The 15,805-nt window shown below is 36.2% G+C and overlaps 1 protein-coding gene across 22 annotated transcripts in view; it reads right to left on the bottom strand.

Moving 5' to 3' along the window:
• Positions 1-15,805, bottom strand: part of LOC112426759 (uncharacterized) — a 551,288-nt gene that overhangs the window by 106,923 nt on the left and 428,560 nt on the right. For 13 of the 22 annotated variants that reach the window (XR_011623994.1, XR_011623995.1, XR_011623992.1 and 10 more), the window contains one exon: positions 10,460-10,590. The exons of the other annotated variants lie outside the window; for them this stretch is intronic. Coding sequence is in view for 1 of the 13 variants with exons in the window: in XM_071097558.1 (XP_070953659.1) it covers positions 10,460-10,590 (131 nt within the window). In the remaining 12 variants the exon portion in view is untranslated. The remainder of the gene's footprint in view (positions 1-10,459; positions 10,591-15,805) is intronic. 22 annotated transcript variants of the gene reach the window in all.

The following is a 15,805-nucleotide window of genomic DNA, read 5'->3' on the forward strand; positions in this document are numbered from 1 at the left end:
TGCATCTGGCAAACATATGCAGAAAACTAGGCCAAATATGGTTGACAAATGTGGCCAAGTTCTTTCCTGTGACCCACTGTGACAGTTAACCTAAAGTTCCCAATGTCAACTCAATTTCTAAATGTAAACTTTTAATTTTTTCCTTAATATGTGATAATATTTAAGATATTGGTATAAATAAAACCATCTCCTGTTTGGAGTAAAAACCAATGCATTTTTTCAAAATAACAAAGGTACTACACTTGTATCAATGGAGAGAGTGAATATTGAGAATAAGATGGATACGATGGGACTGGAGCTGATGATATCATCTCAAGTTTTAGAAGCATAAGGAAAGGATGTTCCCAGTGCTTCTGCCGGGTGCAATGCCTTCTAGGCTGCCCATAGTAATTGGCCATCAAACTAAATCTCTCAAGTCAGCTGAAACTTCATGGCTGTAGTTGAAATTCCAGGACTTCTGGAGGTTCGACTAATTGTCACACACAGGATTAAATCATTTAAAATAGCCATGTGCTTTAAAATATTGATAATAAATCTAAACAAATGTATCCTCTTTTCCCATACCTTTGACATTCTGAGGCATCCACCATTCTAGACAATGGTGATAAAGACATGAAGGTCTTCACGGTCCTTGCCTCCAAAGCTATCAACTCCGAAGGTATCGCCTACAACAGTAGAAAGCCTAAAACCTGTGCTAACTAGAGTTTCAACTTTGTTCTTTAGGCTGTGTTTTTCAAGTCATTTTCTTTATTATGTCAAGTAATATGGAATGATTGAGTTATTGTATCTATTACATGTTACCACATTAGAGTGACAGTTTATTGCAGCATTACCAAAAAGCTGTATTCTGACAGAATGCATATCAACACACAGCAGCAAAGATGAAATAACTTTTTCCTGGCTAGCTCACTCAAAAAAATTTACACAAGAAGTATGTGAAATTCACATGTGTCTTTAAGTATAGATAAAAACTTAGCTCACATAAGGAATATACTGAAATTGAGCAAATTAGATATCTCTTAAAATAATACTATAAGAAGCTAAAAAAAAAAAAAGTAAGGGTGTTTGTATGCTCAGAAAACTGCCACAAAACATACATACCCCAGATAAATCAACAAACCTCCTTATGCCTATACTCTATTTTATAAACTATTACCAACTACATTGTACTCAATTTACTCTTCTTTCTTGTGAGGACAAACTTTCTCATCCTACTGGCTTTGTCACCCTGTCTCATAAGCAAGCCCAAAACACTTTTATCTTTTTTTTTTTTTTTTGAGATGGGGTCTTGCTGTGTTGCCCAGGCTGGAGTGCAGTGGTATAATCTCGACTCACTGCAATCTCTGCCTCCCAGATTCAAGTAATTCTCCTACCTCAGTCTCCCGAGTAGCTGAGACTACAGGCGCATCACCACACCCAGCTAAGTTGTGCATTTTTAGTAGAGATGGGGTTTCACCATGTTGGCCAAGCTAGTCTTGAAGTCCTGACCTCAGGTGATCCACCCTCCTCAGCCTCCCAAAGTGCTGGGATTGCAGGAGTGAGCCATCACACCCGGCCCACTTTTATTTTTAAAAACCACTCCTCTTTGCATGTCACTCCATACCTATGCTCCATCTCCTCGTCCTGTCCAAACTTTTGGTGAAAGTGGGCTATTTTTACTAATTCATCTTCATCACTCTATATTCATTTCTGAATCCAGTGAATTCTGGTTCCAATCTTCACAATTATAGTAAAACGGCTTACTGTTAAAACTTAAACAAAATCCCCTACATTGCTAAATCCAATGAACACTTTTCCTTTCTCACCTGTTTCAACAGCTCTGCTAAATTTGATCTTGTCAATTGCATCCTCTTTCCTAAAACCACATGGTCTATTGGCCACTTCTGTTCATTCCAGGAGAGTCACTCTTCTGATTTGCCTCATTGCCTCCAAGTCCCTACTCTCTTGCCTCTGCAATATTGCATGGTGGTTATGGGGACTTTGGCACCAGACTATCTGGGTTCAAATCTGTTTTTCCATTTACTGGCTGTGGGACTTTGGGTAACCCATTTAATTCCCTGTTCTTAGTTTTCCATTTGTAACCTGGTATATCATCCTGGTATAGCCACTTGTCACTCGTTGGCTAGGTGATGTGTGTAGGAGATGTTCTCTGTTGCAATGATTAACTGGGCAGACAGTGAGTCCTGGGTCTTGAAGGTAGGGCTTTCCTTTGGTTTCTGCTTCTCCCCCATCTACAGGTCTGGGCCTAAGATGTGTTCCTGCCTCATCCCAGGGGAACAGAGATTTTTCTGTACCTCCCTTCAGCTGCAGTAAGTTTTTGCCAGTTCCCTAAGGACAACAGGGTTTGTTGTTCTTCCCCATGAAGTTTAAGGCTTTTATTCCGTAGGAGAGAGAGGGGAAAGTGATAGAGGTGGGTCTTTATGCCCTCCCCTGAACACCCTCTCAGGCCTGCACAAGGGAAATTTTTTTTTTTGACTCTTGCCCTATCCTTTTTATGCATATCCTGAACATCAGTGAAGAAGAACCTGCCAAGAAGTGCAAATCTCCTTTGTGTCTGCAGTCCCCAGGGGTTTTAGTTGCTTTAACTAGCTCAATCTTGGCCTTTATCAATTTGTTAAACATTTTAGTGGAATTCTTCTTACCAGTGTCCTAGGCATCTGCTCCAGATAAGGGGCTAGCCCCTTATCTCTCCTGAGAGACACTTGTCCCTCCTTGGATTTTAAGTTTTAGTTGGTTTCTCTGAGACCTCAGTTCTCTCATAGGTTCAAGAACAGCATATATTTGCAAAATTTCTGCTATTTTGTTGTTCTTGTAAGGGTGGAAATATTCTTTTTTCAGCTTTCTACATCCTAATTGGATGCCCCAAATCTTGATTTTTCAACCAAAGCCCCAAAGTACTTCTGTATCCTAGATTACAGATCTTAACATAAACATAAGACAATAAACCTTTTGAAGGAAAACATAAAAGAGTATCTTTATGATCTTGGGAAAGACAAACATCTTAGCATAAGAAAACATTAAAAATAATAGAAAAAACATATAAATGGATTTCATCAAAATTAAAACATTTGATCTTTGAAAGACACCATAAGGAAACCAGGCACAGTGGCTCATGCCGGTAATTCCAGCACTTTGGGAGGCCGAGACGGGCGGATCACTTGAGGTCAGGAGTTCAAGAGCAGTCTGGCCAATGTGGTGAAACCTCGTCTCTACAAAAAAAATTAGCCAGGTGTGTTGGCACACACCTGTAGTCCCAGCTTCTCGGGAGGCTGAGGTGGGAAAACTGCTTCAACCCGGGAGGCAGAGGTTGCAGTGAGCCAAGATTATGCCACTGTACTCCAGCCTGGGTGACAGATCAAGACTCTGTCTCAAAAAAAAAAAAAAAAGAAAGAAAAGAAAAGAAAGACACCATACGGAAAATAAGTGGTTAATGCTACCAACTAGGAGAAAATATTCACAGTATATATATCCGACAAAGGACTTCTAACTCCTACAACTCAATAATAAAGACAATGCAATTTAAAATACGGGCAAAAGACCTGAACAGGCACTTCACAAAGAAATCTTTATGAATAATCAAAAAGCACATGAAATAGTGTTCACCATCATTAGTCATTATGGAAATGCAAATCAAAACCACATGAGAAACCACCCTACACCCACTCACATGGCTGAAATTTAACAGATTGATGACGCCAAATGTCGAAGAGGATATGAAAAAACAGAACTCTCCTACATTGCTGGTGGGAGAGTAAATGGTAAAACCTCTTTAGTAACCGGTATGGAACTTTCTTATAAAGTTAACCACCTACCCTTTGGTATTTACCCCAAAGAAATGTAGGTACAGACGCACAAAAAATGTGGTATAAAAAGGTTCCTAACAGCTTTATTTACAATGGACAAACACCAGAAGAAATCCAAATATTCTTCATCAGGTGAATGGATAAACAAATTGTGGTATATCCAGACAACAGGACACAATAAAAAGGAATGATCACAATAGAGCAATAACATGGTTACATACCAAAACCCACAAGAGGAGCAAAGGAATCCATCCACAACAGAGTGTATACTCTGTGATTCCAGAACAGGCTAAAGTCATCTATGAAGAAAGAATCAGAACAGTGTTCCCCTTGGGGGCAATGGGGGAGAAAAGTGCAGGAGCAATCTTTATGTTTTATAATATTTATATCTTTATATTTTATAATCTTTATATTTTATAGAAATGTTCTATATAGGCTGGGCGCAGTGGTGCACGCCTGTAATTCCAACACTGTTGGAGGCTAAGGCAGGAGGATCGATTGAGCCCAGTTCAAGACCAGCCGAGACAACATGGGGAGACCCTGTCTCTACAAAAAATACAAAAATTAGCCAGGTGTGGTGACACTCAGGAGGCTGAGGTGAGAGATTGAGGCTACAGTGAGCCATGATTATGTAACTGCATACCAGCCTGGGTGACAGAGTGAGACCCTGTCTCACAAAAAAAAAAAAAAAAAAATGAAAGAAAGAAAGAGAAAAGAAATGTTCTATATATTGATGGAGGTACAGGTTATATCAATGTGAGTGTGTATATATATATCTCTCTGCATGCTTAAGATTTGTGTGATTCATAACCTGTCAATCTGTAAATATATATATATACACACACACACACACACACACACACACACACACACATATGGGCTGGCTCTGACCAGCCTACATCAAATTTCACCTTCCTCTCCCTCATTTTCTGACATGTTAGCCTTATTCTTTGTCATAGCACTTATTTAGATCTGATGTTCTAGTATTTGCTCTTCTATTTACAGCCTGCCTTATCAGAATGTAAGCTTCTTGAAGGTGAAGACATTTTTTCTTATTTGCTATTCTATATCCAATAGCAATGAGTATGAATAAAAGGCAATAATTAATATAACTGGATGCTGAGCTTTGATTTGTTTACTTGGTTATTTAGGTTTCTTCTTTGCTTGCCTAATGGGAGGTTTAAAAGAGAGTAAGAGACAAAGTGGAGTAAAACTCTTTGTAATCCATAAGTACTATGTAATCTAAAGGATGATTAAACACAAGAAATTAGCTATTTATAGAAGACGTTCAGTGTGAGATAGCTTCAACATTTATGTAGCACAGCTCATTGTGGTTGTAATCTAAGAACTGCCACCCCAAAGCAAGAACAAGACTACAGGGAAGCAGATAGCGTACTGGTAAAGCAAAGCTTCTATTTAACTGGCTAAGTCACAGACATTGCTTAATTTCCTCAAGTTCATGACTTTCCCTTAACTCCATGGCTAATGGAAATTCATTCAAGAGAGCTTTCTGGGATTACAGTATTACAGCAGTATCAGTCAGATGGAGAATTTCAAGCTAGCCTCTGTTCAAGCATTTACAGATTTATAACTAATTAGATCCTGTCCACACCTCACCTGAAATCATGTTAGCAAGATCCAAGTTAAAGTACATTAGTAGCTAGCAGGGGTGTAACACAGTCCTTTAGGCCATCCTGAGTAGCACTGTAATAAGATTTTTTTTTTTCCATTTCAAGATTCCTTTAAAAGGAAAGAGTAAATGAGTTGGTCTCAAGGAAGCCACAGATATAATGCCAAGATTCCAAAATACAAGCACCTTGGTCACCTGTCAGATATATATAAATTGAACAATAATTACAAACATAAGCAGACAAATGCATACACACACTATCTTACCTGAGGATAGAAGCACAGTTTTACAATTGTTAAATATATTCAATTATGAAAGAAGAAAACTGAAGAGATAAAAGAATATCTGATGGAATATGGAATAAAATCTATATTCATTTTATAATGTGGGGGTTACTCAAGGTTTAAGTAAACAATTGTCTAGCCATCTGTTATAATCTAGATTTTAAAGTGCCTTGTGGTGGTCAACACTGCAGATATCTAAATCAAATTAAGAGAATATCTGGAGCGAATGAAAACATAATTTATTTGAGTATAACAATCCAATGTTGTTCATATAATTTGAACAACATTGAGCAGCATAATTCATTACAAATATGTAAGAGCAACCTCTGAGTCCCAGAATACAAGAAAATATTCAGATGTGGACAATTCATATTAATACACTGTCTAATAATGTCATCATGTACCTATCGTATGAACAGAAATACTATTAACCATCAGGACATAATATTTTGATTTAGTTCAGAGGACAAGAAAGAAATGGAGTATTCTAAACATCTCTACAACTAGGTGAGAAGTTACTGATGGCCCTGGTAGAGAGTGGGACAGTTTTCTGTACTTATTGTGGACATTTATTTAGAGATCTGTGGGCACATATTCCTTACATAAACTCTCTTGTGTTATTCATCAAAATTGGGACTCAGCTCAGCTAAGGGAATGGTACAATATGATCTCTGTGGAGCTCTAAGTCTAAAGAAACTAAATAAATAAGAAAAAAACACAGAGCTCAGCATCCACTCAGACTCATTATTGCCTTTTATTCACGGTCACTGCCAAGGCTTACCCTCCATTAGGAGACTTCACCCAGCCTCGTCTGTTTACTCCAATCAGGTTTCTACTGAAATGAAAAGAGTCACTTATAAAGCAGCAAATTCATGCACACATAAAAAAATAAATAAAAAAATAAAAAGAGTGTGCTGATAGTTCAGAATAAATTTTTTTAAAGACCTTCTTCTTTCCTTTTGAAAAGACCAGCAATCTCAGGAACTGTCTTTTAATGTGATGGCAGAAGCAGTCATAGTTACTGCATTCAAAATGTTATCAATAGCCAAAGTTTGAATCACCCAGTACCCTTAGGAATTCCAGAAGATGACAACTGTCCAACAATTAGACAAAAACACAAGCCACTGTCTATCTACCTCCACTTTTCACTCATGTCCTCATGTGATTTTGTATAGAAAGGAGAACTCTGGGGAAATTGTGTTGTTTTTAAAGTAGGTAAATACCTATAAGACACCTACCTGTTTCTAATTCTGTAACTTCTCTCCTGAGAATGAGCTGACTCTGGGGTCTTGGGGATCCTGCTCACAGTAGAAAGCACAATTCTACCAGGTTATCTGACACACTCACTCGGTGCTCCCACCCTTAATGTTAGTCATTAACATTAACTAGTCACAATGACAAATAGCTGGTCCAGCTTGGCATCAATTCAGACCCATGGCTGAGATGCCACACACAGCACTGGAGACCACAAGCTGAGACGACAAACTGACAGTCTCTGACAGTTCGTGCCTGGGCCAAGATCTGAACCACGAGGCAGGGCAAAACTCCCATCTGCTGTCCATCTGCTGCTCTGCCCCTATCAAAAAAGGTTACACCATGAGCCACAGACAGATGGGCATTGCAATGATCAATTAGAAGAAAAAACAGGGAATCTGAGACGATTAGAATGATGACCTTTGATCCAACATGGAAATCCCAGTAGTAATAAAAATCATGCATAATTCCAAGGTCTTTCAATTGTGTAAAACAGATATTGTACCTTTTCCCAATAATAAAAATAAGCAAAGTGATGTTTATATTCTATGCACTAAGTACACAGTGTACTAAGTACTATATACTCTTGAAGAAAAAATCAGTTAAAGATGTGTGTGTGTTGTCCTCACTTGAAGTTATTTTTTCTCAATGACACATCAGTAAATTTTAACAATGTTATTAAATGAATAAAACAGAAACCCTTTATAAGTTTCCAGTAGTGTGTATTTTCATCAGAAGCATACTTTACATGAATAGGAAACTAGGATAAGTCAGCTCATGTATTAAACAAAAGCCTTAAGACATAAAGGGAATAGTAAATTCTTGAGCTAAAGCTAAGTGTATGTTGTGTTTCCATAGCAAAAGCAACTTTTGCAAAGCAAATATATACCCTAGACAAAAGGCAGTTGTTCAGTTCATTCAACATATAATGTGTACCTACCATGTACCAGGCAAAGCGCTAGAAGTCAGGGATAAAAAGAAAAGACACAGATGGTCTTTGTCTCCAGGGAGCTTACAGTCTCATGGGGAGATGGGCGAATACACTGCTTATCATAGTATAGTAAAATAGTATGGTGGAGAAAGGATATGAGTCATGTGGCTGGCCCTTGAAGGGAGAAATGGTCACATCAGTTGTTTGGAAAAAGTGAGAATGTCATGTGTGTAGTGTTTTAATTTTCATATGCTTTTTACAGATTTATAAAGTTTAATTTTTCCTTGCAGTTTACACAGGAGAATCAAATATGGATAATCCATATTTTAAATAAGGGAGAATAATCTTTCAAATAACGTTAGAATTTTTTAGTGTAACTTTTACCTTTTGGGACCGTTTTTTATAGCAAATTAGATTCTAAAAGTTGGCATGAAATAGAAATCCAAATAGGCAAATTTACATATCAATTTATAATAAATTTATTATCTCATGTAAAAAATGAGAACTGTCTCCACAAAAAGACATACAGACTGTCCTAAGTGGCTTTATTCATGATAGCTCAAAAATGAAGGTGAGTCAAAAGTCCAGCAAGAGAAAAATGAACAATGAAACTGGTGAATATTGATACAATTGAATATTCTCCAACAATAGAAATGAAATAACATACAACACATGGATGAAAATACAACACATGCATGAATCTTGAAAACATTATGCAAGAGTGCACACTGTTTGCTGCCACATATATACATGCACCTGAGGAACAGGCAACTAATCTAAGTTGACAAAGGTGTGACTGACTCTAGTTGGAGGATGGGAGCTATTGAAAGGAAAAGGGTACAATAAACAATTTCAGGAATGACAGAAATGTTTTATATCTTGATCTGGGGAATATATGTAAAAAGTGTATGGACTTCATGTGAAAATTCATTGAATTTTATGTTTAAGATCTGGGCATTTTACCAAGCGCCAGTTATATCTCAATTTTGAAAACTATAAAATACTGAGGTCATGTGATACAATAAATTAGAGATTAATCAGGTAAGTATTTTTTAAAGTCTCGTGGTCATATAACATAATGTCTAAATAGCTCATCATTTCACAAATAATAACATATATTCAGAGACTTGCTATTTCTATGCCCACCATTTCAAGAGGCAAGCAAGAATAATAAATGTTTGGAAAGTTTCCATTAGGATACTCTTTCATCTGAACTGCAATGTGCTTCTTATCTGAGCCATATTTAAATAATTTGATCCAATTCAGGGTCAGAAGGATATCATCAGCATATGGAAAATCTTACGGTTTATCATATGCCCCATACATCCTTTTTTTTTAAAAGAACAATTTAACTTCAATGTTACATAAAATGGCCTTGCTGCCCTCATTCTTTCATTTCCTTACAAGTCACTAATCACCATCAAAAAAGTAGAAACACATAACACAGGATTCACATTCGCCCTTGATTATTCTGAGGAAAAAAAGAAGAAAATGGTACTACATCCAAAATGTGCATCAAACACAGCAATTTATCCTTTGCTTTTTATATTGTAGCATTATGTAAACTTGACTTCATAAGGAAGTTGTCACTGACCACTATTTGCACTTACAACAAGAAACACTGTCACCAATGTTAATTTTAAACTTTATATTTAACTAAGTCTTAGACTTAAATCATCTCAAAGAATCAGTCATAGGGGCTTTAACAATATCTAAGAATTAGTTATGCATTAGAAAAATAATACCACTGTAATTTATATACAACTTGATTCTGAAGGCACCAAACACTTCAAATATACAATTGGTTTTATTTTTAATAACCCAGTGGAGGAGGAAAACACAGTGTTGTCTTTTACTCACTGACAATAATACTAAGTACACACAATAGGTGGAATGTGAAATCTAAAGTATCACAAGCAGCTATTTTATTAAATTAGGTGTGTGTGATAGTCGCAATTTAACAATCACTTTTGCCCTTCTCTACACAACTGACTCATAAAGACAGGACTTCATCTGTTACAATGGTTAGGTTAATTTTTTTTTTTTTTTGAGACAGGGTCTTGTTCTGTCACCCATGTTGGAGTACAGTGGCACGATCACGGTTCACTGAAGTCTTGACCACCAGTGATCCTCCCATCTCAGTACTACCATACTACCATACTCAGTTACTACCCTCTGGAGTAGCTGGAACTACGGGTGCAAGCCACCACATCCAGCTAATTTTCAAATTTTTTTTTGTGGAGACAGGGTCTCACTACATTGCTCAGGCTGGTCTCAAACTCCGGGGATCAAGCAATCCTCCCACCTGGGCCTCTCAGAAGGCATGAGCTGCTGTGCCTGGCTTGGTTTGGTTAATTTTAAAAGACAGGTTCTATACCTTGACATATAATCAGTATTTTTTCTGGCAAAAAAAATTTAATAAACATTCTAGTTCAATCATGGTAGCCCTTTCCTCATTCTAATCACAGCTAAAAACTGAATAAAATGCATTTAAGAAAACAACCACCTCTCAAAAGCAAGCAAACCATAGAAGAGAGTCAAAAGTTGGAAAAGTGACCTGCACAGTGATGAGTTTTCCACGTTGCTTCTTTCTTGTGCAGTATGATCTCAAGGGTAGACCTCAGTTGCAAAATGGTGAGGAAATGGCAGCTGCACAAGCAGATAAACTCTGAGACCAATCCTGTTTCTCTGGCAAAAGAAACCAAAAAGAAAGTCTCCTGTGAGCCCGAGAGTTTAAGGAGAATCCCACAGATAAAAGAGAAAGTGAAGGGAATCCTTTAATTTGTGAAAGAACCTCACAAAACTATCAGCATAATTCTTGAACTAAGCTTCTATGAGACAGTCCCAAATAAAGACCGCAAATGCTTTGGAAGCCAAACAGAGATTTGAGCTGTCTGCACAAGTCTTATTCTAACCCCTGAACTGCATAGGCATAGGAGAGACACAAACCAATAAAGCCAAGAATTTAAAAACGTAACTGAGATTTGAACTACCTCTCACAGAAGATGAGACACAACTTACAGTCTGAATTTAAGTGGCCTGATTGCTTGTTAAAATAAGCATATTAGGAATGTTCTAACAGACTGTATACAACAGAGATTCACAATATCCACACCACCCAAAATTACTCAGTAGACCAAAAAAAGACCAATTCTCATGACAAAAAAACCAAAAACTTATCAAGTTACCTGATGATCTAGCTAGTTTAAGACCGTTTAAGCAGCTCTTACAACTATGCGTTATAAGTAAGTAAAAACACTCTTCAAATGAATGAAAACATAAAAATTCTCAATAGACAATAAACTATAAAAAAATTAAATTGCTGGGAAGTGAAATATACAGTATAGTCACGTGTCACTTGATGGGGATACATTCTGAGAAATGTGTCATTAGGCAATATCATCATTGTGTGAACATCACAGAGTGTACTTACACAAACGTAGATGGCATAGTCTACTACACACCTGGGTTATATGGTAGATCCTATTGCTCCTATGTTACAAACCTGTACAGTGTGTTACTATGCTGAATACTGTGGGCAGTTATAACACAATGTTATGTATTTGCATATCTAAACATAGAAAAGGTAATGTATTTCGCTGTGACATTACGATGGCTATGACATCACTAGGTGACAGAAATGTTTCAGCTCTGTTATAATCTTGAGACCACTGTCATATACACATTCTGTTGTTGACTGAAACATTGTAATGCAGCACATTACTGCATTTAAAATGAAAAACTCACTACATGATATGGTTTGGCTGTGTCCCTACCCAAATCTCATCTTGAATTGCAGCTCCCATGATTCCCATGTGTTGTGGGAGGGACCCAGTGGGAGATAATTGCATCATGGGGGTGGTTTCCCCCATACTGTTCTCGTGGTAGTGAATAAGTCTCATGAGATCTGGTGGTGTTATAAGGAGAAACCCCTTTTGCTTGGCTCTCATTCTCTCTGTTCCCTGCCGTCATGTAAGACGTGCTTTTTGCCTTCCACCATGATTGTGTGGCCTCCCCAATCATGTGAAACTTTGGGTCTATTAAACCTCTTTTTCTTTACAAATTACCCAGTCGCCAGTATGTCTTTATCAGCAGTATGAAAACGGACTAATACGCTAGGTGAACTTGAAAGCAGTATGAAAACAATGCAGAAAAAAAATCAGCAAATTTGTGTTAAAAGAAAAACTTTAGCCAAATTAAGTTTTACAGAGCTTAATTGAGCAAAGAACGATTTGCAAATTGGGCAGCATCCTGAGCCAAAGAAGGCACAGAGACTCCAGCATAGCCATGCAGTGGAAGAAGACTTATGTACAGGAAAAAGGAAAGTGACCTACGGAAAACAGAAGTGAGGTACAGAAGCAGCTGGATTGGTTACAGCTTGGCATCTGCCTTATTTGAACATGGTTGGACAGCTGGCCACCTTGGATTGGCCAACATTCAGTGACTGGAACAAGAGTAGACTCAACTCCATTTAGGTTATAGTTCACGATGTACAGATAAACCTTTAGGCTGAACCTAAAATTTGTAAGGAGGCTGGTTTAGGCTAAACTCAATTTAACACTTGGAAAGAGCTCGATAGAAATAATCTAATCTGAAGAACAGAGAATGAAAGTGGAGAATAAAGAATAAGTGAACAGAGCTTCAGGGACCTGTAGGAAAATTTCCAAAGATCAAAACTAATGTGTTTGGAGTACCAGAAGGAGATGAGAGACTGAGAAGGAAAATTGTTGGAAGGTACAATGCCGAAAAGCTTTCCACATTTAATCAAATCCATAAATGTACAGAGTCAAGAAGCGCAGCAATACACAAGTCCAAAGAAAATCACACCTAAACACATCACAGTTAAACTGGTGAAAACCAAATATAAAGAAAAAATTATTCAAAACAGCTAGAAATATATGCCTCATTATAGAGAGGAATAGGTGGAAATACTGAAGATTTCTCATCAGAAACCATGGAGGCCTGGTGGCAGACAACTTCTTTACAGGCTGAAAGAAAAGAACTGTCAACTCCAAACTCTATACCTAGTGAAAACATTCTTCTGAAATGCAAGCAAAATAAATGCATTTTTAGATAAAGGAAAAGTAAGTTAATTCATCACTAGGAGAGTTGAATATAAGATTGCTAAAGCAAGTTCTCCACACTGAATGAAAATAATACTAGAGAGGACCATGGATCTTTAGGAATGAAGAAACAGCAACAGAAATGGTAAATTTCTGGGTAAATACAAAAGATTGTTTTTCCTTTTGAAGTTCTTTAAAATACATATAACTATTTAAAACAAACAGTATTTTATTATCTGCTGGGATTTTTTATGTACATACGTACAATACATACAAAAATTACAACATAAGGCTCAGTGGAGGATCATTTATATTATTGCAATTTGTCTACTGTGTTTAAATTATTCTTTTCTATTTTTGTAGGCAAGGTTTTGTGTGTTGCCCAAGCTGGTCTCAAACTTCTGGGCTCAAGTGATCCTCCTGTCTTGGCCTCCCAAAGTGCTGTGATTGCAGGTGTGAGCCACTGCACCCAGCCCCAAAATTGTTCTACTTTTTATGTGAAATGGCATAATATTAACTCTAAATAAACTGTGAAAGGCCTGGTATGTATAATAAAACTTCTACAGAAAACACACACACAAAAGAGATTTAGCCAATATACATTAGATAAATAAAAATGGAATGTGAAAAGATACTCAAATAAACTAAAACATGGCAGGAATAAGAGAAATAGAGAAATGAAGATAAAAAAACAGAGAGGACAAACGGAAAATATGTAATTTAATCTTGGACTTAAATTCAACCATGGTCTAAAGACTCAAAGTAGAAGGAAGAAAATATCAAAAAGCAGAAATCCATGAAAGATAAAACAGATAGACAAAAATCTAATAAGCTAGTTACTTGAAAAAAGAATCAATAAAATTTAAAAAGTCCTAGCTAGGATGTATGTAAGAAAAAGAGAGAAAGGACACAAATCACTAATGTCAGGAATGACACAGAACCAACAGACTTCTGTTGTTGGGGGTAACAATACAATATTCTGTTGTTGGGGGTAACAATACAATATTACAGCAAAATATGCAACAATTACATAAAATTGACAATTTTCTTAAAAAATACACTTACCAAAATTGACACGAGAAAAACAGTTACAATATATGTATTTAATAACAAATAAATATTTAATTCAGCAATCCACAAGCTCAAATATATATAATACATACTATATATAACTATATATAATTAATTATATGAAGATAATTAATAATGTATAATTATATATAATTAAATTATCGAATATCTTTCCTAAAAGAAAACTCCAGGGTAAAATGTTTTCAGTAGTAAACTCTGGCAAAGTTTCAAGGAAGAAATAACACTCATCTAACATAAATATTTTCAGAAGATAAAGAAGTTGGTATCACTGCCCAACTTGGTTTTATAAGTCCAGCATAAGACTAATATCAAAATTTAAAAAAATTATTTAAAAAAAATTCCAAAGTACTTCACATAGATGTAAAGATACTAACAAAATGTTATCAAATGTAATTCATTATATACAGTCATGTGCTGCATAATGATGTTTCAGTCAACAATAAAGTACATATATGACAGTGGTCCCATTAAACTATAACAGAGCTGAAAAATTCCTGTTGCCTAGTGACATGGTAGCCGGTCAGTAACATGACATCGTAGCTATCAGAATGTCCTAGCTCAACACATTTCCTTTTTGGTATGTTTAGACATGTTTAAATACACAAATACAATTGTGTTACAATTCCCTCACAGTATTCAGTACAGTACCATGCTGTACAGGTTTGTAGCCTGGGAGCAGTAGGCCCTACCATGTAGCCTAGTAAGCTCTACTATCCAGGTTAGTGAAAGAACACTCTATGATGTTTGCACTATGACAAAATTGCCTAATAACACACTTCTCAGAACATAACTCCATCATTAAATGACACAGCTGTATAAAAAAAAAATACATCATAACAAAAGTAGGCTTTCTTAGAAACGCAAAGTTGGTTAAACATGCAGAAATCAATGTCATTTACAACAGTAACCTAGTAAAGGAGGAAAACCATATAATCACATGCAGGTTTGTTACATTGGTATATTGCATGGTGCTGAGGTTTGGGGTAAGATTGATCCCATCAAGAGAGGAAACAAATGAATAATAACCAAAAATGAAGAAACAGAACTGTCAATATTGGCATATTATATATTGTTTGTAGAGAAAATACCAAGGAACGCCCCAAAACTTACATAAACCATAAAAGAATTAAGCCATGTGCAGGATAAATGTTAATATAAAAAGTATCCTATAATTATGTATTCATAGCAAAAATAAATGAAAATGATTTCCTTTCAAATTCCTATTATAGTAGTTGGGCAGAGAGAAGAGGATACCTAGAAATAAATCTAAGAAAATATATCCAATACCTCTCGCCTAAAAACTACAAAAAACTGCTATAATAAATTAGACAACACATAAATAAATGGCATATTTGTGAATGGCAATTCTCCAAAAACTGATCTATAGATTCTATGTAATTCCAAACAAAATATACCAAGATTTTCTTTTCTTTTTTTAAAATTTTTTTTTTTGGAAATTGTCAACTTGATTGTAAAACTGATATGGAAATGCAAAGGATCTAGATAGTGAAAAGGTAGAGAATTCACTTAACCTTCAAGATATACAATAAAGCTATAGTAACCAAGAATGTGGATTATTGGCAAAAAAAAAAAAAAATAGAGACATAGATCTATGGAACAAAATAGAATGTTTAGAAAGAGACCCAAGCATATATGATCACTTGAATTTTGACAACGTGTCAAGAGAATTCAACAGAGAAAACAAAGTCATTTCAACAAAGGATGCTGGACCAACTGGAAATCAACAC

Source organism: Macaca nemestrina, chromosome 5, assembly GCF_043159975.1.
Source record: "Macaca nemestrina isolate mMacNem1 chromosome 5, mMacNem.hap1, whole genome shotgun sequence".
Classification (NCBI taxonomy): domain Eukaryota; kingdom Metazoa; phylum Chordata; class Mammalia; order Primates; family Cercopithecidae; genus Macaca; species Macaca nemestrina.